This window comes from Myotis lucifugus, unplaced genomic scaffold (genome assembly GCF_000147115.1).
Source record: "Myotis lucifugus unplaced genomic scaffold, Myoluc2.0 scaffold_0, whole genome shotgun sequence".
Lineage (NCBI taxonomy): Eukaryota > Metazoa > Chordata > Mammalia > Chiroptera > Vespertilionidae > Myotis > Myotis lucifugus.
In genome coordinates this window covers 33693032-33717072 of record NW_005871048.1, presented here as the reverse complement: position 1 = coordinate 33717072, position 24041 = coordinate 33693032, and the positions used below count along the sequence as shown (strand labels likewise).

At 38.0% G+C, this 24041-nt stretch overlaps 1 protein-coding gene across 2 annotated transcripts in view; it reads left to right on the top strand.

Moving 5' to 3' along the window:
• XRCC4 (X-ray repair cross complementing 4) overlaps positions 1 to 24041 on the top strand; it is a 181749-nt gene that overhangs the window by 26847 nt on the left and 130861 nt on the right. For both annotated transcript variants that reach the window (XM_006081241.3, XM_023750178.1), the window contains one exon: positions 11243 to 11418. In XM_006081241.3, the coding sequence (XP_006081303.1) occupies positions 11243 to 11418 (176 nt within the window). The remainder of the gene's footprint in view (positions 1 to 11242; positions 11419 to 24041) is intronic.

Here is a 24041-nt window from a genome sequence, read left to right as displayed (position 1 = left end):
TAACTGCCCTCCCTAGCAGCCTGGTCACTCCTAACTGCCCCCCACTGCTGGCTTGATCACCCCTAATCGCCTCTGTCTGCCGGCCCGGTCGCCCCTCACTGCTCCCCTTCCAGCCTGGTTGTCCCTAACTTCCCCCCTGCCAGCCTGGTCACCCCCAACTGCCCCCCGCTGCCAGCCTGGTCACCCCCAACTGCCCCCCGCTGCCAGCCTGGTCGCCCCTAACTGCCCCCCACTGCCAGCCTGGTCACACCTCACTGCCCCTTCCTGCTGGCCTGGTCTCCCGCAACTGCTCCCCTCTGCTGGGCTGGTCGCTCCTCACTGCCCCTCCTGTTAGCCTGGTCGCCACACGCAGCCTGCTGTTCGGTCGTTTGGTTGCCCCTCACTGCCCTCCCTGCCGGCCTGGTCGCCCAGTGCAGCCTGCTGTTTGGTCGTTGCATGAGGGCATCCCAACCAATTTGCATATTACCCTTTTATTAGTATAGATATATAGATACTTAATGTTGTTTAAATTATTTTCTTATGAACATATACCACCTTTGTAACAAAACAAAACAGAACTTACAGCCTAAAAGTTTGTAATGCAAGGTTTAAACCTGTATATTGGATTTGGGCAATTATTTTATGAAATAGACTCTTGAATTTTTAATTATTTATTTACTTTTTATTAATCCTCATCAATTGGTTGCCTCTCACATACTCCCCGACTGGGGCCAGGGATCAAATGTGGCAACAAGGTACATGCATGCCTTGACCAGAATGAACCCAAGATCTCGTGCTTAGGCCAAAGCGCTAACCACTGAGCATCCGATCCAGGGACTCTTGATTATTTTTATCTTTGGTGATAATCTTTTTAAAAGGCTAATGGCCTTGAAATAATTTATGGAACATGGCGCATATAATATCAGAAATCTAGAATTATGTTTTACTTATATAACAAAGTTTTAATACTCCTCTAAAGTATTATAACAAAATATTTTAAAAACAATTTTTATAGCTGTGCAACAGTCATTTTTATACTTGTGATTGATGTTTTAGGTAAAATAATTTTGTCATGTTAATTTATATACTATTACTATCTTCTATCAACTTTTGAAATACTTCTCTAACATGATATTATATCTTTTAAAATTATATATGTTCTGAAATTTTGTTTCTTTCTTGAATGTTAAAAATTATGTTACCCCACAGATTTTTTATCTGCTCATCTACTAATGGACACTTGGGCTGCTTCCAAATTTTGGCTATTATAAATATTGCTGCAATGAACATAGGGGTGCATATATTTTTTTGAATTAGTGTTTCTGGTTTCTTCAGATATATTCCCAGAAGTGGAATTGCTGGGTCATAAGGCAGTTCCATTTTAAAATTTTTCAAGTAATTCTATACTGCTTTCTACAGTGGCTGTATCAATCTGCATTCCCACCAACAGTGCACAAAGGTTCCCTTTTGTCTACATCCTGGCCAACACTTGTTGTTTGTTGATTTATAGGAGATGAGTGGATAAAAAAACGGTGGTACATTTACACCAGGGTGGGGAACATCCACCCTCTGGGCCATATAAAGGCCGGCAAAGTCATTTAGTCTGGCCCTGCAAATGCATTAGGGGGTGAGTTAATTAAATGTTTGACCAAATATAGTGGGATCCTTTTTAAGTTGATAATTTTGTATAGCCCTCGAATTATATTATAAATATCAAAATGGCCCTTGGCAGAAAAACGGTTCTCCACCCTTGATTTACAAAATGGAATCCTACTCAGTCATATAAAAGAATAAAATCTTACCCTTTTGCAACTGCTTAAATGGACCTGGAGATTATTATGCTGAGAGAAATAAGCAAGTCAGAGAAAGACAAGTATCATATGTCTTCACTGATATGTCGAATCTAATGAACAAAATAAACTAACAAGCAAAATAGAAACAGACTCATAGATACAGATAGATACTGAGAGCAGACTGATAGCTGTCAGAGCAGGGAGGGGATGGAGGCTGGGTGAAAGGTGAAAGGATTAAGCAAAAAACACCCCAAAACAAAAAACTCATAGACACAGACAACAGTATGGTGATTACCAGAGGGAAAGGGGGCGTGGGAGGAAGTAAAAGATGGTAAAGGGGGGATAAATGGTGATGGAGAAGACTTGACTTAGGGTGGTGAACATGCAGTACAATATACAGATGATGTATTTTTGAATTGTACATGTGAAACCTGGATAATTTTATTAACCAATGTCACCCCAGTAAATTCAATAAATTTAAAAATGTTCTGTTACATAACTCAGTCAAACTGAATTTATACTTGTGAGGGATTTTTGTTTTTTATGACAGATTGATTGCAAAGAATATTGATATAAGATTATTGCAAAATAAAGAAGTTTTTAGAGTGATGTTTGCAATACCTTTTACAGTATCTATTTAGGCTGTAAATTTTTATGTCAGAGAAATCAGTTTTTGGTTAGTTGTTGTAGTGCAGGAATGGAGGAAAATTTGTCAGGTTAGTTCTGTGTGTGCTGGCAAAGGTGGACCCAGGTGACAATTGCTCCGTTTTAGGGTAAAGTGATTGTACAGGGCTGAAGACCTTGGCAGTAGGTCAATTCCAACAGCACAGCCCAGGAGGCAGGTCCTAGGTGAAGTGATTGCTTGTATGTGAGGAATACTGTGTTTATAACTTAAATATTTCTAATAGGCAAATGGCTTATCCTATCTAATAAAGAGAGAATATGCTAATTGACCCTTATGCCGTCGCAAAGATGGCAGTGCCCACAGCCAATAAGGAGGGAATATATTAATTGACTGCCCTGCCGTCAAAGATGGCAGTGCCCACAGCCAATAAGGAGGGAATATGCTAATTGACTACCACGCCCTCAAAGATGGCGATGCCCACAACCAATAAGGAGAGAATATGCTAATTGCTGCTCCGCCCTCAAAGATGGCGGCGCCTACAGCCAATAAGGAGGGAATATGCTAATTGACTGCCATGCCCTCAATGATGGCGGCGCCCACAGCCACAAAATGGCCTGCAGGGAGGCAGTTAGGGCGACCAGGACAGCAGGGGAGGTCAGTACGGCTACAGGCCTGCAGGTGATGCTAGTAGTAGCGACTAGGCCAGCAGGGGAGGGAGTGGGGGCGACCGTAGGGGTGTTGATCAGACTGGCAGGCAGAAGTGGTTAGGGGAAATCAGGCAGGCAGGCAGGCGAGCGGTTGGGAGCCAGCAGTCCCAGATTGTGAGAGGGATGTCCGACTGCCGGTTCAGTCGGACATCCCCCAAGGGGTCCCAGATTGGAGAGGGTGCAGGCTGGCCTGAGGGACACCCCCCCCTCCCAGTGCACAAATTTTGTGCACTGGGCCCTCTAGTCCTATATAATAAAAGCCCAGCAACCCATAACAGCAGTACGACTAGAATGACCGCTCGACCAGTCACTATGAGGTGCACTGACCACCTCTTGGTCCCATTCCCTGTCCGGAGGCTTCCATATTTCGATGGGGAACGGGGACCTGGGCGTGGGTGGCGGGGGATGTGGGCAGCATTAGGCCAAAGCCCCTACCTTCTCCGGTCTCCCCCACACACAGAGGGGGCCTGTGGCCGGCGTGGGGCCGGCAAGTGGGCAGGTACGGCCGACCTCTCGGTCCCTCCCCCCGGCTTTCAGGCTCCTGTTGCCTGATGGAAAATGGGGAACCAGGGTGGGTGGTGGCGGGCAGTGGGCTGACGAACGGACAAGAACAGCTGACCTTTCGGTCTCTTTCCCTGGACGTCAGGCTCCAATCACCCAATGGCAAATGGGGAACTGAGGGGGGTGGTGGGGGTGGGTGGGAGTGGGTAGAACGGCCCACCTCTTGGTACATCCCTCTGTCCCGCAGGTTCTGATCACCCAATGGCCAACTTGGACCCAGGGATGGGTGGCGGGAGATGTGGGGCAGCGCCAGGTCAAGGCCCCCGCTCTGCCAGTCGCCCCACACACAGAGGGCAACCTGCATCAGGGGCGGGGACACAAGTGGGTGGGACCAGCCAACCTCTCGGTCCCTCCTCCCTGACCGTCAGGCTCCAATCGCCCAATGGCAAACTGGGAACCCGGGTGGGTGGTGGCGGGGGGCGGGGCTGGCTGCCAGCAGCCAGGGAAGATTGCCCTGATCTCAGGCTAGGCCTAGGGACCGTACCTGCGCATGGATTTCATGCACCGGGCCTCTAGTCCTATATAATAAAACCCTAATATGCAAATAGATTGAACAGAGGATCTGGTCGCTATGACACGCACTGACCACCAGGGGTCAGATGCTCAACCCAGGAGCTGTTCCTGGTGGTCAGTGTGCTCCCACAGGGGGAGTGCCACTTAGTCAGAAGCCGGGCTCATGGCTGGTGAGTGCAGTGGCAGTGGCGGGAGCCTCTCCTGCCTCTGTGGCAGTCGGACATCCCCCAAGGGGTCCCGGACTGCGAGAGGGCACAGGCCAGGCTGAGGGACACCCCCAACCCCCAGTTCACGAGTGTTGTGCACCTGGCCTCTAGTTTTTTATAGTGAACAATTATAGTCAAACAGAGGACCTTGAGGTACTTTAAGAGCCTTAATTATTAAAGGAAAAGATTACATTCTAATCTGGTCAGTAACCCTCATTCACCAAGGCAAAAAACAATAATAATTTAAATTTTCTTTGTTTTGTTATTAAGCATTGGGAAAATAAAAGAGTAATTTCATTAACACTTAAATCTTAATTTAACCAGAAATTTAAGTTAATTTTACATTTATGAAACATTTTGATTATGCTTATACAAAATGTGTTGGCAGTTGTTTTAATACTATTACTAAGAATGTTATTTCATTAGACAAGGTTCATCAGGAACAAGGAATACATCTAATTTGTCAACCATTTTAGATAAGTATCTTGACTAGTACTTAGGACATACTTAGTGAATATTTTTTGAAAGAAAGAATGAAAGGATGCCTGGAATATATAAAACTGGTTAGGAAAAAAACGAAAGTGAACCACTTGTTTTAGAGTTAGCAGATTATGAAAAATCCAGTTTCATATTTCTTGTTGTCATTGATATTAAATGAAGTACATTTCTACCATGTATTTTCCAGCTAAAGGAATTTAATGTCACACAAGTTAGATATCAAACTTCTGGATTATTTGGTGGGTTGGCTTCCTGTACTAAACAAACTTTCAAACAGAAAATTTTACAGTCTACTGGTCACTATCTATTCAAATATATCTGATAAAGTTTTAAATCTCACGTATGTTTTATACTTTCATTATTCATTTCTATTTTCTTGTTTAAATTTTAGGGACAAAATATGAAATCCAAACAATATAACATTGTTTCCATGTTTATTTAAGGCTTATTACATAAATATAATTTGGTTTGGCACTTTACAGATAGACAATAATATGATTAAGAACATTGAAACAATTAAATAATTGAAACATGAAAATGGATTTCCTTCCTATACCTCATCCTGCTTTTTGTACAACTTTTTGATTGCTGCAACCTTCAATTTGGATAATTTTTTTCTCTTTTCATTTGAGTGAAATTAAAAGGATGTGGGGTTCTTTTTAATCTCCCACACACTAAAGTCACTGATTTCTTTTTCATTAGCAATCTTTTATCTAATGAATGTTTTGGGGGTCTAATTATCTTGTGGTCTATCATCACTTCACCATTATAGGGGGTAATATCACAGGGTTAAGTCACAAAGTGGGCTAATGATTGACGACTGTTATGTGACTTTTATAAGAATTATAGTCAGCAGTAAAAAACTTACATCACCCATCTCTGGAGTAGTTTAAATTTCATTGAAGAGTAAATTAAATTGTAGTAATTTTTTTATTATCAAATAATTATACCCACTTATACTTGTCCTAAACATTAATATTTGGTGACCTGTATGGAGATTATGTGGCAGGGCTCAGTGGAAAAGAATTTTTAATAAATGAGGTAGTAAAGTGGGGCCATTTTGGTTCGTTATACGTAAGAATCCAAAGGAAAAAATCTTTTTTCCTTACTTACATTTTCACCTACCCATTATCAGTGACAAAGTAATACCTTCTTGGCTCCTACCTGTCTGAAAAAAATTTCCTGTTTTCTGATCATGTTGGCCTGCTCACTTTTTATAATGTATCATGTGAGTCAGCTGTATCCTTGCTGACTTTTATTATTTCCATGGCTTTTATTCCTGATCACCGAAGCTTTTGGAGTATTGAATGCGTACAGCTGTGCTCCTTCCAGATGGTCTTAGCACAAAATTCAAAACTGCTAACTAAGCTATTGTTTTTTTAAGATTGAAGTTCTAAATAGGCAGTCAAAATTTCACATTTGTTGTTATAGAACATGTTCAAGTAAAATTTTAAAAAAGCTGGTACCTTTTTATTGAACAGTTTTTAAAAGGATGAGTGTAACTGAAAGATAAAACTGATGAACAAAATAGAAACAGGCATGGTTATGCAGAACAGACTGACAGCTGTCAGAGGAAAGGGGTTTGTTGGGAGGCTGGATGAAAGAAGCTGAAAGGATTAAGCATGAAATCATATATGTATATGTATATATATAACACATAGACACAGGCAACAGTTCAGTGATAGCCAGAGAGAAAGGGGAGGTGGGGATAGGTAGAGGTGGACAAAGTAGGGATAAACGGGGACCACGCTCTGTCTGGTGTTGCACAGTGTTTAAAGCATCTGCCCAAGCAATGAAGGGTTGCGGGTTTGATTCTATGCGAAGGTAACTAATCCATGTGTCTCTCGTGTCATGTTTCTCTCTCTCTCTCTCTCTCCCTCCTCCTCCTCCTTTTCCCCCTCTTCCTCCTCCTTCCCTCCCTCTTACTCTCTCTAAAAATCAATGGAAAAAATATCCTCGGATGAGGATTACCAGGAAAAATAAATGGGGAACAAAAGAGACTTTGCTTTGGGTGATGGGTACACAATGTAGTGTGCAGATGGTATTTTGTTGAGTTGTACACTTGAAATCTATGGGGTTTTGTATGGTTTTGTGAACCAGTGTCATTCCAATAAGTTAAGTTAAGAAAAAGAAAGATAATTTTCTTTCATATGTTTTTCTTCTTTAAAATGAAATATTCCATAACAACACAGCATTCACAGATGGGGTAACATAAGAGGATATCTAAGATGTTATTATCTGAATCTACACTCTATAGATTGCCATTTTTGTCTCTCTTTAACCGTGTATCCCTGGTGCCTAGAATAGTGCCTGGCACATAGTAGAAGTTCATGAAGCATTTTTAAATAAATGAATCAATAAATTCTATTAAATATTTTCAGATAGGTATCTCTTCATTTTAATGAAATTTAGAATACTTTTAACTATATGTTTTATCAATGAAAATCTATTTTTATTTTCTTTTGTATTTTATAAGTTTGTCTATAGCTGCATTAAAGATGGCTTCTACAGATTTTTATTTCTCTGTGAATTAATTGCAACTCTTTAAAATTATCCAATCACAAAATATGGAATTATTCCTCAATTAGGAAGCATTTGTCTTCTTATTTGTAGATTGTTTCTGAAGAGCTAATAGGGTATTTAAAAGGTGAATAGATTCGATAGTGATGATCATCTTAAATATGCATCTGCTTCAGAGAGAAAAAATACGTGAAAATATTTTAGAAGCTGTAAAAATCACAAAAGAATATAAGATATTTTTATTCTTGCCTGTCTTCAAAGGCTATGTTGAGACTCATTTCAATATTAGACCTGTTATCAAAAATTGCTCATGAAATATATATGGATTCCAAGACTCTCTTCCTTATTGCCTGTCATGGGGCTTTTAGATACTTGTTAGCACACAGATGAACATTATGAAAAGCTTTGTTTTATTTTCAGGGATTCTTTAATCAAGCTTTCATTGTTTTATGTAGTACTTCATACTAATGTTTCTCAGTATCATGGAAGAACATAGTGTATCCCATATCTCATATCCCTGCCTCATGTCCAAACAGAACAACCAGAGAGATCACTTACTGATTCCATGACCCTAGACCAGTGGTCGGCAAACTGCAGCTCGGCAAACCACGGCTCGCGAGCCACATGCGGCTCTTTGGCCCCTTGAGTGTGGCTCTTCCACAAAATACCGGCTTTTCCACAAAATACCGACTTCTGCACATGGGCCACGAAGTTTCAATCACACTGTACGTGCGCGCCCGCACGTGGTATTTTGTGGAAGAGCCACACTCAAGGGGCCAAAGAGCCACATGTGTCTCGCGATCCGCGGTTTGCCAACCACGGCCCTAGACTATTACTCGATCTCTCTGAGCCTCGATTTTCTCTTTTGTAAAATGAAAATAATGTCTATCTTTCAGTGTTATGAGGAATGAGATAAATAAATGTAACCTTTAAATATAAAAATATAGAACCGGCTGGTCTTGCATCTTTGTGGTAGCTTAATTAGACACAGAAAACTACCCAATTGCACACTCATTCCAAACAAATGTAGATTAAACCTTGTAATTTGAAAAGTAAACAGATACATTGCAGCATTTGAATGTAAGAAAGAGAAATCCCCAGGTGCCTTGTATGAGGAGATACCTGAAAACCAGAGTGGTTAATGGCAACTGAAGCTTGACTATATAGGTTCACTGAATATCTGAACTACACATATGTCTAGATGTCTGTGATTGTAATATTTGAGTGTGATACGATGTTAAAGACCGCAGGCCTCTTAAGGAATTGGAGCTGAGCTCTTTATATAAAGAAAGGAATCTGGAAATGTTATCATGTTAATGAGATCATCTTAAAAAAACAAAAAACCCCCACTCAAACTACACTCTAGTTGGGGTTACAGCACAGAATCAGTCAATAAGAGATACAAATGAATAACCCAACAAAAATAAGAACCTGAAGCTTGTGTTATGTTTGGGCGAATGGTTTAAATTTGAATTATTTGTCTCACATGTAGAAACCAAATTAAGAAATTAATTTTCTTTTTTTTTTTTTAAAGCACTTTCTTTTTTCTTCTTTTTTTTTTCTTTTTTATTGCTTAAAGCATTACAAAGGGTATTACATATGTGTCCTTTTTTTCCCCTGCCCTTGACAATACCCCGGCTTCCCCTACCCCCCGGTGTCTTATGTCCATTGGTTATGCTCATATGCATGCATACAAGTCCTTCGGTTGATCTCTTACCCTCCTCCCTCCTGCCCCCCAACCCTCCCCGGCCTTCCCGCTGCAGTTTGACAATCTGTGTGAGGCAGCTCTGCCTCTGTATCTATTATTGTTCAAAAGTTTATAATGGTCTCTATTATCCATGAATGAGTGAGGTCATGTGGTATTTTTCCTTCATTGACTGGCTTATTTCACTTAGCATAATGCTCTCCAGCTCCATCCATGCCGTTGCAAATGGTAAGAGTTCCTTCTTTTTTACAGCAGCATAGTATTCCATCGTGTAGATGTACCACAGTTTTCTAATCCATTCATCTACTGATGGGCACTTAGGCTGTTTCCAGATCTTAGCTATGGTGAATTGTGCTGCTATGAACATATGGGTGCACATATCCTTTCTGATTGGTGTTTCTGGTTTCTTGGGATATATTCCTAGTAGTGGGATCACAGGGTCAAATGGGAGTTCCATTTCCAGTTTTTTGAGGAAACTCCATACTGTCTTCCATAGTGGCTGCACCAGTCTGCATTCCCACCAGCAGTGCACAAGTGTTCCTTTTTCTCCACATCCTCTCCAGCACTTATCGTTTGTTGATTTGTTGATGATAGCCAGTCTGACAGGTGTGAGATGGTACCTCATTGTTGTTTTGATTTGCATCTCTCGGATGATTAGTGACCTTGAGCATGTTTTCATATGTCTCTTAGCTTTCTGAATGTCCTCTTTTGAAAGGTGTCTATTTAGATCCTTTGCCCATTTTTTGATTGGATTGTTTATCTTCTTTTTGTTAAGTTGTATGAGTTCCCTATAAATTTTGGAGATTAGGCCCTTATCAGATATGACGTTGGCAAATATGTTTTCCCACGCAGTGGGTTTTCTTGTTGTTTTGTTGATGGTTTCTTTTGCTGTGCAGAAGCTTTTTATTTTGATGTAGTCCCATTTGTTCATTTTCTCTTTAGTTTCAAGTGCCCTAGGAGCTGTATCAGTGAAGAAATTGCTTCGGCATATGTCTGAGATTTTGTCCAGAACAATGACATCTATAGGGACTCCAAGGCAGGCAAGCCAGCAGTTTTATTTAACACCACCAGTACTGCCCAGAGCTCTGGATGCTCTGGCTATGGAGAGCCATGCTGAAATATGGCCATGCAGGAAAGTGAAAAAAGCATAATGAGAATGTGTAAGCAGATAGATGAAATGGAATTTATACCCAGGAACTATGCACAAAGACTAATCTGAAAGAGATTTAAATATTTTTAAAGCCTTCAAATATTTAAAAGGAGAGTGTGACTAAAACCAGAATATTATGACAAAGAAACAGAATATCTAAAATTGAAAATATATTTATTGAAGTAAATATCCCTATGGATGAGTAAAACATGAGCTTTAAAAATACCTAGGTGAGAAAAATGGAAGTCAGGTCTATAATATAGTGTCTGCCTTAGAGGAGAAACTCTATAATTATTAGTTCCCTTCCCTTTCCTTCCTCATCAACTCACCTTTTCTGTTGTTGGCACAGCTATAATAATAAAAGTATAATATGCTAGTTAGACTGGACGTACTTCCGGACATCCTGCCTTTCGGACAAAGCCACAGTGGGCGGGGCCCCAGGCAGAGGTGGTGGCGGTGGCAGCGGGTAGGGGCTGGGGCCAAGGCCCTTGCTCGAATTTTGTGCATCGGGCCTCAAGTACTGAGATAAGAGGAATGAACTCCACTTTTACTTTAATTTGACTCTGACCATGTGAGTGAGAAATAAATAGACTGCTGACTCTTTAATCTCTTTAATAATAGAAAGATGTAGTAAAATACAGAGCTTATAAAGATTATAGGAAATTATTTCTCTGGCTATGACCTTGGAGCAGGTACATAAATAGTAGTTTCTGTGGTATTTTACAAGGCATGCATTTCATCTGAGAAGAGAAAGAAGGCAAGGAATCTAATACTTTCAGATAAGATTTGAAACTAAATGCATTTCTCAAAAATTGTGAGTTTAGTTAAAAGGTATAATTTTACTTAAAAATGTATGGTGTGGGGTTTTATTTTACTTTTTGTTTAAATTTCTGCTACATAAGTGATAAATTAGTAGCAACAAGTAAATAAATATGTTCATATGTTTAGAAATTAATTTCAAAACTTTTTATTAATGTTTCCATAGTTTGTGAATCAGCGATTTCCCAAGAAGCTGATGACATGGCAATGGAAAAAGAGAAATATGTTGATGAACTGAAGAAAGCATTGGTATCAGGAGCAGGACCAGCCGATGCATACAAGTTTAATTTTTCTAAAGAGTCTTATCATTTTTCCTTTGAGAAAAACCTGAAAGATGTTTCTGTAAGTAAAACTTTCCAAAATGTGGTAAAATGTGAGAGCACATCTGAGGAATTATTGAAGTAATTAACATATTATTAACCTCAGAAATAAAAATTTGAAAAGTATGTGGTTTCCAAGTTGGAAGAATGCTTCGACGTTACAGTCAATGCTTTATCTTAATGAATTATGAAAAATAATTACTGGAAAATGTGTTTAGTTTTTAATGCTTTAAGTAAATATTTTAGAGATAATTCCATGAAGGAACAGTTCTGAAAAGTGAGGTCAGAAGGTTTAGACAGTTGAGACAAGGTCTATTGAAATACATTTGGGGAAATACTGATTATAAGAAAGAAAATAATATATTTATCTTTGAATATTTAATAATTATAACTATCTACTTATCAGAATGTATTTGGAATTATAAAATGATATAATTAAGTGTAGTAGAATTTACAATTAGGAATTAAGATGTTTTATTTATATTATCAAACTTAGAAATATTAAAATAGAAAGAAATAATTCAACCCCAGCTTTCTAAAGCTTACATGCTTTACAGACAAGGATATGTATTGCTTGTCTTGCTCAGTTCCTATATCTCAGATCAAGACTGGTGATTTATTGATCAAAAGTTTTATGCTTACTGTTTGTATATTTTACCCAAGTTTAAGGGATAATTGGAGAATAAATTGTCTGCATTTGGCCAGTGGTTTATCAATCAGAAATGAGCTCTGTAATAGAAGAAAAGGAGGGCCATCTTTATTACATTAAGTTAAAAGACAGTTATTGACAATTTGTGCTAGAACTAAATTGGTTTAAAAATTATTATAAAAACTCTTTTAACTCAGATGAGTAAAGGAATTTCATCAGTTAGAGAAACAATTGAAGCAACAAATTGAATCATTTTTTTCCAAATGTATATTATCATCTATAATAATAAAAGCATAATATGCTAATTAGACCGGACGTCCTTCTGGACGTCCTTCCGGAAGACCTTCCAGACAAGCCGGGTCTGTGAGGGCCAAGCCCCTTGCACGAATTTCGTGCATTGGGCCTCTAGTATAGAAAATAATACAGAGAGACTGGCGTCAGTAATTGCTTCTATTTAGAAGTTATATACTTTTTAAATTAGCTGCCAATGTATGTAAGTTTCAATAAATTAAGTACTTAAAATGGTAACTTAAAACATTAAATAAGGTTTAAATTTCCTACACAATGTTTTTTTCCTGTACAATTCAATGACGACACACACACACACACACACACACACACACACACACACTACAGTACTGTTGATGGTATCTTCTCATATTTTGAAGTAAATCATTGTCAAATTGGGAGTAATGCCATTTCTCATTCAACATTCCCATTCAGTTTGTAGGTAATAAATAACATTATTTCATGCAGCCTGTTTCTAGATTTCATCTTTTTGTGTATATTAAAGCATAAAAAATTCCATATTTGTGAAATATCTTTGAAACCTGAAAGGCTTTTGGTATCTTTGACATGGTGAAAAGTGGGGTTTGGTACATTGGGCATGGATGGAGAACTTGCCATGCTTGGCTGTACATCTGGTTTTGTTGCTTCTGTGAAGAAAGAACTTCAAGTCCTCATGACTCATGTCTTTTTCAATTGGCTTGGCATGTATCAGCATCAGAAATGGTGAGAGTAATCCAGAAAGATACCACCCTGAAAGTAACCAACTCTCTCAGAGCCAAAGCCTTTTAACCCCTACCATTTCAACAGATTTCTTAAGAAATGGAAACAGAATAAGAGATTCCTAGTAACTGAGAGGTGTATGGTTTCCTAAAGGATTTGTCTTAAATCACTACATTGTAGTTTAGATAGCAGTCTCCTTATTTATTCATTTATTAACTTGCTTATGAGAAAGAGAAAGGTTATTCTCAGAGACAAGGAGGGGTTTATTCATGGCTTGGCTTACTTGAGAGATATTTTTGGATATTTGAATGAGGTAAAACTTTCAGTTCACAGTGCTGCAGTCAACCTAATGGATACAGATGAAAATCTTAAGTCCATTTGGACAAACTGCCTTGGGAATCTTCCAGTGCTTCAGGATGTGTTTCTGCAAATTGAATTTCAGAGTTACAGTATCTCGTAAATTCATCTGCTGGCAAAAATTTGCAGACAATTGGAATCATAGCAGAATACTTTTTAAGGTTAATTATACTTTGGTGACCTAAAAGTTTCAATAGAGTTTGTAATCCTTTCCTTGGTGACACAGATATTTGATTATTGCCAAATATGACCTCCTACACTAAGAAGAAAAGAGAAAAATGAATGTAGATTCCACTCAAAGGTTGCAGTGAATTCTGGTGTTTGTTGACATACTCTTTCATGGCCAAATATATTCCATGAGTTCTAAGTATATTTGCTACCAGAGTCATAATTCTAGGAGTCCAGTTTTTTTCTTTTTTTAAATATATATTTTTATTAATTTCAGAGAGGAAGAGGGAGAGAGAGATAGAAACATCAATGATGAGAGAGAATCATTGATTGACTGCCTCCTGCACGCCCACTACTGGGGACCGAACCCATAACCTGGGCATGTGCCCTTGACTGGAATCGAACCTGGGACCCTTCAGTCTACAGGCTGACACTCTGTCCACTGAGCCAAACCGGCTAGGGCAGAGTCCAGGTTTTTAAGCATTTGTTGCCATAATTCAAGAAGATTTATGTGTCTAATTCTGTTGGTGATCACTACACAATTTGAGCATTTTGAATATACAAAGTCATACAAGACATTTGAAATTTATATTCGTATTATATTTTCTTTTTTTCAATCTTAAAAAAATAGCTAAAATAGCTACTGATTTTTATATTAAAAACTGATTTTTAAAAAATATTATCTGTGTTTTATCAGAGTGAAAGAATTGTCAATTTACAAAGCAACAAAATATTAATTTTTATTGATGGAAGTGGAAAAGAGAGAGAGAGGACAGAGAAGAAAGTAACATCTATGTGAGAGAGACATCCATTGGTTGCCTCCTGTATGTGTCCTGACCAGGGACCAAACCTGCAATCCAGGTATGTGTCCTGACTGAGAATTGAACTTGTGACCTTCTGGTGCATGGGAGGATGTTCAGCCAACTGAACCACACCAGCCAGGACAGCAATTAAATATTTTAAATGTATAATGTATATGTCAATGTTTATATACATTTTGGGAGGTGGGGAGTGGGTGCATAGTTTTCATGAGATTGCTTTTGAACTCAACACACCCAATATTTCATTTATGCTCTAATTGGCTTTTCTTTATAGATTATATAGATGCTTTTATTTTAGCTTAATTCCCATTGGGATAAATGTTGAATGACCTGCTAGACACTTAACTATTTTTCCCTGTACAGTACAAACCTTTGGGACATCACCAGTGCTCTTCAGTTGGCAGTAGATTGTGCTAGATGAAAGCATACTCTAGTGCCCTCATTGGGAGCTCATTATCTGTTCTGTATAAGTGCTCTCACACACTCTGGAGATGATTCATGGTCTTTGTGTCATTGTTTTCCCTCTGCCTTTCACAATTCATACTGATTTTACAGTAGTATATGCTTTGTCATGCAAACAGTACATCTTAATAATGTCTTCCTCTTCCCTTTTTTGCTTTCATAGCTTGCTTGTTTTTTTCAGAAAAAAATTTCATTCATGAACTACAAAGAAAAAAAGACCTAATTATTTTTTATAAGAATAGCCTTGGGCTCATCATTTAGCTTGCTTGCATCTCTGTTTTCTCATCTATAAAATTTCAAAGTGATTTCTTAGATTTAGTTTAGGTCATTTAAAATACTGTAGTTTTTATTTCTAAAAATTACCCTTATGAAGGAAAACCAGGAGATTCCAAGGAAAATTAAGTATGACAAATAAATCCACACGCATGTGTGCACACACATATACTCACACACACATACACGAGAAATGACTACAGGGCCCTATTAGAATTCTGGTAAAGTCTTTTTGTATCTCCTTTCCTTTCGTCTCCCCTACCCCCACCATCAAATGTTGGCAGTTTAGGCTGAAAATTTTATGATGTAAATAGCATGGAAGTTTGTTATTCTCTGATGTAAAAGTCCAAATTGGCAGTCCTGGATTAATATGATGGCTTTATGATGTTGGAGGCCCAGGCTTCTTTAATCATGTTGCTTTGCCATTTTTAGCAGGTAGTTTTTATCTCATGGTCCAGATGGCTGCTCTAGGCTTCACTGTTATGTTCACCTTTCAGGCAACAGGACCAAGTAAAAGAGAAAATAAAGAGTCATGTACCTTTTCTTTTAGGCTTTCCCCCTAAAATTGCATGCATTACTTTTGCTCACGTCATGTTGTCCAGAACTAAATCACATGGCTTCACATAGCTACAGGGAAGTCTGTGAAATGTGATTTCAACTATGTTCTATGCCCCAAAATTTCCATTTGTATACAGAGTGGAAGGTAGATTTTGAGGGACAACTAGCAGTTTCTGCATGTTAACATTAGGGAAGATTGAAACATCACTCAGGAAGGTTTACTTTAGTTATTACAAGGGTATTTCCCTAGTATTTTTTTTTATTACAAATCTATGTTTCAGTCATATCTTAGTTTAAAAAAATATTCAACATATAGGCTAACTGTAATCACTATATATTGTAACTTATTTTAAAAGTGGAAAATGCATTCTAAGTTCAAACATCCTCCCTACATTTATTTAACTTACATTTCTCATATATATAAATGAGGTAAAATAAATTAGCCGAAAGCAGCTAAAGTTATTTTTAAAAACAGCAGTCCAAAATCCTATATTATTGCCATGTGTCCCTGTGGTTTAGGGGACTTTAAATTCAAATGGCGATTTCCAGATGAAATATCAGAATGGAGCATTTATTATGGTTCTCTGCCAAATATTTTGTCAAAAATAGTAATGACTTTCAGGTTTGTGGGAGTATGGGTTGCAAATGTGTTGTTTGAAGGCCTGAAAAAGAAGTTTTAGTATTCTTTATTTCTATGGTAAAAGTATTTGTATACATCTGCCATGTTTATATTAAACACTTTATAATTTCCTGACCTTTTTTGAATGTGGGAAATAGTAATGTAAGTGATGTAGAAGTCCTGCTCAAAGTATGTATTTTCTAGTTAAGCCATAGAAAGGACTTGAATTATTGCTTTAAAATTATTTTTTAGTTATACTATTTGGCTTTGAGAACAAATCTCAAATATTCTGGATAGTCTTGTATTGAAAAAATAATGCTGTTTTAATCTCTTTGTGATAAAAATGAATTGAACATTTTGTTCACTTCTGTATGATCCTTGTTATTCTTTAAGTATATTTTATACTAGAGGCCCGGTGCACGAATTCGTGCATGGGTGGGGTCGAATGGCCGCCAGATTGGGTGGTGGGGCTGGGCTGGCCAGGGGGAGAGGACAGGGAAGGTTGCCCAGCTGGCCCCACCCCTATTGGGGTGATGAACTCCTTTAGCTTTTTCTTGTCTGTGAAGCTCTTCATCTGGCCTTCAATTCTAAATGAGCTTGACTGGGTAGGGAAGGGTGTGGCAAGAAATATTCAAAGTGAGGAAGAGCAAGGACTTGCAGCCAGGGTGACCTTCCTTTTGAAAGGACAGGGCTGCTCCAGGGCTGAGGGTTTGGTCTCCATAAAATTGGGTGAGTCTTTGCATTGGGCAAATGGGATTGCTGAGGTCTATTTGAGAGTCACCAAGACTGGGAGCTGATCTCAGAACAGTTAACACGTTCCTGAAAGGATGTTATGGGTTCTCTGTCATCAAAAAGCACGCGAGTGTCTGTGCTACACCAACAGGGTTGCTTTAACACGGAAGCCTCCATCCCCAAGCCCACCCGCCTCCAGGGGCTGGCGGGAGGTTGAAAGTAGCGTGGGTAGATGAGGCCGGTGCCAGGCAACTGGCAGGTGTCAGCGGCTCAGCTGTCTGAGCCCCAGGCACGGAGAGATGGGCTCTGACATCACCACCGCTCTGAGGATTTGACAGCATCGGCTGCGGCTTCAGAGCTTGTTGCTATTTTGGTTTATTTTTATCTCCTTTTCCCTTTAAACCTCTCCAGGTTGCGTGTGTTCGAGAGAGGAGCAGCCTTTGCAGCCTCCTTGGTGGAGAGCACGCCTTCGATCTGGGTTCACACGCAGCTGGACAGAGTCCTGTTTAGAAACATGTAGGCCTTGCATTATTTGCGCTATTGCCCATAAAGGGTTTTAGAATCTGGCAGTAAATATGTTTACTGCTTATCCACGAGGACAGGAGGCTGAGTGCAGCCATAGTTCTTTACTCACAGGCCTCCCTCCAAGGGCGACCATGCAGGCGCTTGGCACACGGAGGGGACTGGGGAGCAGGGTCGGGCAGCAAACGCAGAGCATGGCCATCCGAGGCCCTGCTTTTCCCAGACCTTCTGTCTCAGTCCCGATCTTCCCGCTCCAGGTCTGTAGCATCGTCCTCTTGAGGCAGATTCAGGTGTCTGCGGGACATGATGTTTATTACATACTGTTTCTCCGTGTGGGTGGTCAGCACCGGTTCCTCAATCAGGCTTCCTTCGGCATTGGGGGGCGGGGGGGGGGGGCAGCATGAAGGTGCGAACACAACCCGTGTGGACTCCTCGCTGAGCGCCTTCTGTATACTTTATACCTGGCGGGCGTCTCCTCTCAGAAGGGTGCCCACAGCTCAGTCGCATGCTTTCTGTGTCCTTGACCAGCAGGTGGGGGGGATCAGGCTGGTTGACTGCCGCAGGGAGCGTCATAGCCACTGGTCCTTGCGGGGAGCGTCATAGCCACTGGTCCTTGCGGTCATTCTGATTGTTACGCCGTAATGGACACTGGGCTTTTAGATATAGATATAGATATAGATAGATATAGATATAGATATAGATGTAGATGTAGATATAGATATAGATATAATACTGTTCTATGGAGAGTGCTTATTTTTGTTGATGTGTGGAAATGCCTTATCCTTCCAGAAGTTTTCACTTACCTTCTTTTTTTCAAAACTGTTCTTGTCTTTCTAGGTTTTCTATATCTTACAATTCCATTTAAATCTAATACTTGGGACCTTGTAATTGTCGTATTTCGCTCTGTTACTGTGCTTAACATTGAAAATGACCACTATGTGCCATACATTATGCTACATACAACCCTGATGATTTTCTGAACTAGGTCCTGTTATCATCTCAGTATTATGGATGGGAACTAGCTATTATAGCGGAAACTAACACTCAGTAGTATATAACTTACCAAATCCAAACAGCTAATGAGTGGCAGGGCTGGGGTTGAACACAGGTGCTGTGACTTCAAAGCATATGGTCTAACTGCCGAGTTATATATAATGTCATTTAATTTTGTATGTAGTTAATGTGCTCAAATTTATACTGAATTGATTTACTAAAGTTCTGTGGCATTACAATATGCCATTTGTAAGGTTGGGAGGGCCTTGGCTAAGGGAGCAGCAGTAAAAGGAAAGAGTCCTGGGAAGACAAATTGCACTTCTACATGCAGTCAGGTACACTGAGCTGTATTGGCCAAGTTTGTAAGGCTCTTTGAAGGTTTGTCAGGGTAAGCCTCCTTGTATTTCAAGAAACAATCCTTAATTCTGATTATATTGGCAAAAGGAACCCATTCTGTACATGGCTCCTGGTTAAATGACATCCAGGAGACACCCATTTCCTTTGTACGCTGTTTCACAATTATTATTCAGAGATCCAGCTTTGATCTCATTTTTATTTCTAAGTGATAAATATTAGACATTATTAAAATTTCTTTCAGAGAAATTACTTGTTTAAATAGTTTTCAGAAATCCTTGATTAGCATAAATGTTTTTCAATGGGTTTGTTTGTCAAATTGGTATTCAATGGTAATGATAGTTTCTATTATATCAGCTGATCTTTCCTACTTGATGGCACTTAAATATAGAGATTTGAATAGTTATCAGTAACAGAATACTTTGTGATGAAAAGTGATAAACTTTTTTTGCATATTACTATATGGGCTCCTTATAACCCTATGGAACAGGTATAATTATTTGTTAGGGTGATTCAAAGATTAAATGATTTGTTAAAATCCTCTTCCAGTGCTGTTTTTGTATTAGGAGAATCAGTTTTATTAGTGTTGTTTTTTAAACAACCATTATACTAAAAATACTTAAGAATAGTAAAGTCTGTTGTACTTATAAATGAAATGAAAATATAGAAATATAATATAAAACCACTAAGTTACTTAATTTTAAAGGTATTCACTACTTTATATCACAAGTTTACCCAACTTGATTAAATTATCCTCTTCGTTAAAATAAAGACTGCTAAGCCCTGGATGGTTTGGCTTAGTAGTTAGAGCATCTGCCTGCAGACCCAAGGGTTGCTGGTTGGATTCCCTATCAAGGGCAAGTACCTGGGTTGCAGGCTTGATCCCCACCCCTGTCAGGGGTGGGGGTGCATGATGGAGGCAACACATTGATGTGTCTCTCTCATCAATGTCCCTTCCTTCCTCCCTCTTCCTCTCTCCTTCCCTTCACTCTCTCTCTCTCTAACAAAACAAACAAACAAACAAAAAAATCAACAGAAAAAATATCCTGGGTTGAGGATTAACAACAACAACAAAAAAGTGGCTGAAAATAAAACTTTTAATATTATATTGTGGGGTTGATATTTTACTATTTCTTTTGCTTCTCATTCCTTCTTCTGATCCATATGTTCATCTGGTATCATTTCCCTTCAGCCTAAAGAAGTTTCTAATCCTTAGTTTTATTTTATCTGAAATTTCCTTTATTTTCCCTTCAATCTTGAAGAATCTGTTTGTTTTTCAGGGAGAGGGGGACAAAGGAATCTGGATTGACATTTTTTGTTATTTTAGGAATTTCAGTATGTTTTGTTTTTTTTTTTAAAAATCTTTGTTATTTCTGATGAGAAGTTAGTGTTCCTATAATTTATAATTCTCTTGTATGTAATATTTTTTCCTGTCTGCTTTTAATATTTTGTCTTTATCTTTTTTTTTCAAAAGTTTGGCCATGATGTGCCTATGAGTTTAATTTAAAAATACCCCTTTTTTGCAAGAGTTCTTGAGTTTCTTGAATTTGTAAATTTATGTCTTTCACTAAAATTGGGAAATTCTTGTTCAGTATTTCTCAAATATAGGAATATATATTCTTATTCTTTTTTTCCCTTCTGAGACTTCAGTTAAAGGTTCCTGAAGCTCTCTTCATTTTAAAAATCCTTTTTTCTCTGTTGTTCAGATTAGGTTATTTATATTGATATTCAAGTTTATTGTCTCTTTTTTATCTCAATCCAGTGATTTTTAAAAACTTACTAATTTTTAATTTCCAATACTTTCGTTGGTTCTTTGCCGGAGTTCTTGTCCCAGCATCAAGAAGGGTTCAGGAATCTGGAAAAGGCTGTGCGTAGATGACATAGAAATCCAGAGACTAATGAAGAGTCCGGAGACGAGATATAATTTTGAAAGGCACTGGGGGTCAGCTAAAGGAACTGAAGACTACCTCCTTGTCTAGGACCCTTGCTTTTATGAACACAATTTGTCCTAAGGCAAGGTGGAGATAATACACTTCAAAGGGTAAGGTTTCAAAGGGTACAGAAGCATAGTTAGTTTGGGGGAATTAGCCTACGGCTGTTCAGGTGTTTGGCCAGTAGGAGGCAATAACATGTAGATTAAGATACCTTTTAGCTGTCTGGCAGCAACAATCAGTTTAATGTATCCTATTCAGGTTTGGGGAAATGCCTTTAGCCATTCCCAAATGCAGGTGACTACATGTGTGACTCAACCCTGTTGAGTCCCCAAGTCTCATCAACCTTTTGATGAAACTCTTGAAATTATGACATGCTGGAATTGGTCTATGGCAGTTCTTTATAACTTTTATTTTTCCAATGAGCTGTTCTGTCTTTTCATTTAATATGATCATGTTTTACTTTAAATCCTTGATTATAGTTATATCAGCTGATTTAAAATCTTTGCTCATTTCAACATCTGGATAAAATATGCCCCTCTCCAATGATATATGGGTTATAGCTTTGATATGTTTTTGTTTTTTCATTTCTTGAGAAATTTCAGATTTTGTCCTGGACATTGTGAATGATATATTATAGAAAATGGATTCTCTTAGACACATTTGAAGAGTACGTATTGACTTTTTTGATGTGTTTGTTTTTTAAGTCAGTTAACTTGACTATACCCCAACTTCAAATTCTGTTTCTCAGCTGGTGGGAAATAACAGGTCAGTTCTTTTAACCTGAAGAAGGCTGCTTGAAGTCTGACTCTCACATACTTGGTTTGGGGATTAACAAGAGATTTGAATAGTTTATCCATATTAGAGTTTCCCTTCTCTGGATCTCTCCTTTCCAGGTTAAAAGCCATAAAAATGGAAATCTTATTCAATGTGATTTCTTTTTTTTCTTCTCAGATTCATCCTACTTTAACTTCTTTGTGTTTTCACTTATTTTAAAAAATAATTTATTTAGAGTTTGTAATTGTCATCTATGTGATCATAGGTTGGTCCTAAGGGAGCTGTCTGACCAAGACTAGAAGCAGAGATCTGTACTTAGCTTTTAAGCTCTTCAATCCTATATGATCTCATGGCTTTTCTTATTTCAACAAAAGTATGTTTATATTTCTTATCTTTTTGTTTGTTCAAAAATTGTGCTCTGGCCTAATTCCTTAGAACCAGTCTTTCTGATGTCCTAGTTTGTGCCATGTCTAATTAAACTCGTGCCTATATTTGAATAGTAGAAAATTTCCAGGGAAAGTGAATAGCAGTATTGAGGTATTGACACTCAAAAGAGTTTTATGAAATGAAAGTAAGCAAAGGGCCAGTTAGGCTGAACCTCAGGAAAAAGTATTTAATGGTAAGATTTGTGAGACTAAACAGTCTGGCAAGAGGACTTTCTCTGAGCTATGTCAAACTGAATTGGAAAAGTCAGAGGAAAAACAGGTAATAAGTCCAGGTCATGTGTTGGCAGATGGCAGTTTGCATGATCTCATGGTTATCTTTCTCAGTGTGGTCATTAGCAGGAAAACCCTTCAGGTTGTATATTATTCAGGTTGTACATATTGTGTATTAATTATTAATATGAGTTTCTGAATTGAATTGACAAAATGGACTTCTTTAAAAAGCTTATACTTGATCATGAAAATTCTCCTGGAAAGGAAAAGAAATAGTATATTTATTTTTATATGGTTCGCCATAAAATTCCATGATGGGCCTTGAATTGTCTTGTTTATCACTGTATTCCCAATATCCAAGATAGTGCCTGGCACATAAAAGGCATTTAATAAGTATTAGTATTCCTTGTACTTTTATTACACTTTTCTAAATAACAGTACACTCTCAAATGGATGTCAGTTATTGAAAGGGATAAATAAGGTTGATGTTTTCCATTATTTTTCTTATTCTTTTCTGTTTCCCTTTTCTCCTAAGTCCAGAATCCTGGATTTCAGGTGTTAGGTGTACTTTGTCATTTTGGTTATTTGAAAAAAAAAAAAAAAGGATTTTTTTGTGTGTGTGTGTGTAACTGTGAAATATACTGCTGGAGAATAGAATATCAAAGTTATTTGCTGGAACAAAGGATATTATTCAAATTGGTTAATGGTACCAGATTTGAAGTCTAATAGTTCTGACTTTGAATTCTGGCTACATATTATATTCATTTGTAACTTTTGAAAACTTTCTTAACTTCTCTGATTTATCACTTTTAAAAAGTGTGGATAATTAATACTTATTGCAAATAGTAAATGTGAATTTAAAATGAGATTAATATATAAAATTGTTTAGCATCATTCCAGATATACAGTAGACACTCAATAAATGATAGCTATTATTTTATGATGGCTATTCTAATTATTTTAATCTTTGTACTTTCTTCTTTCTTGCTTTTTAGATGATTTATATTTTAACATGGGGCCAACTAATTGTTCTGTGACCTGGAGCCTTTTTGGCTTAACTTTTGATCCTCAGTTAAATTATTTATGACTTGAGTAATTGAATTAACTCAGAATTTCTCCCTTGTAACATTTCGGATTGGTGGGAACTTCTTAGAGCATTGTTCTTCAGTTACTCTGGGGCTGCTTGCATGGTTCACTGGAAGACCTCCAGTAATAGTAGGAGTCTGTGAACCAGATTTAACATCACTTATCTGTTCATAGCCTCAATCTTCAACTTTCAGTAAATGAGAACGTAAAATAAGTTCTTAGAGATATGTTTATATAACTTCACATTTTAAAAATACTCATTGAGTGCCCACTTTATTAATGTATTGTGTGAAGTATTTCTTTTAGGTTTGTGAATAGTGAAGGTATAAGTGAGTGAATAGCTTTTCCTGGAAGAGATAGCTTAATTAGGACTTCAGTATAATAACAATAATAATAATTATTATTATTAATAATAATAATAAAGAAATTGTATCAAATATACTCCAAATGAAGAGATATGCTTTTTAACAGAGTACCTAAGCTGTAAGAATTTCAGTTCCAACCAGCAAAAAAAAGGTTTATATTTTATTTTTGCAACATTATAAAGTTAATAGCCCTATCCAAAACAAGAACTTTATTAAGTCAGAATATTGAAACACAATATACAGTGTATTTTGTATTCAATTATCAGATCACATCATTTATATGTTTATACTAGAGGCCTGGTGCATGAAATCTG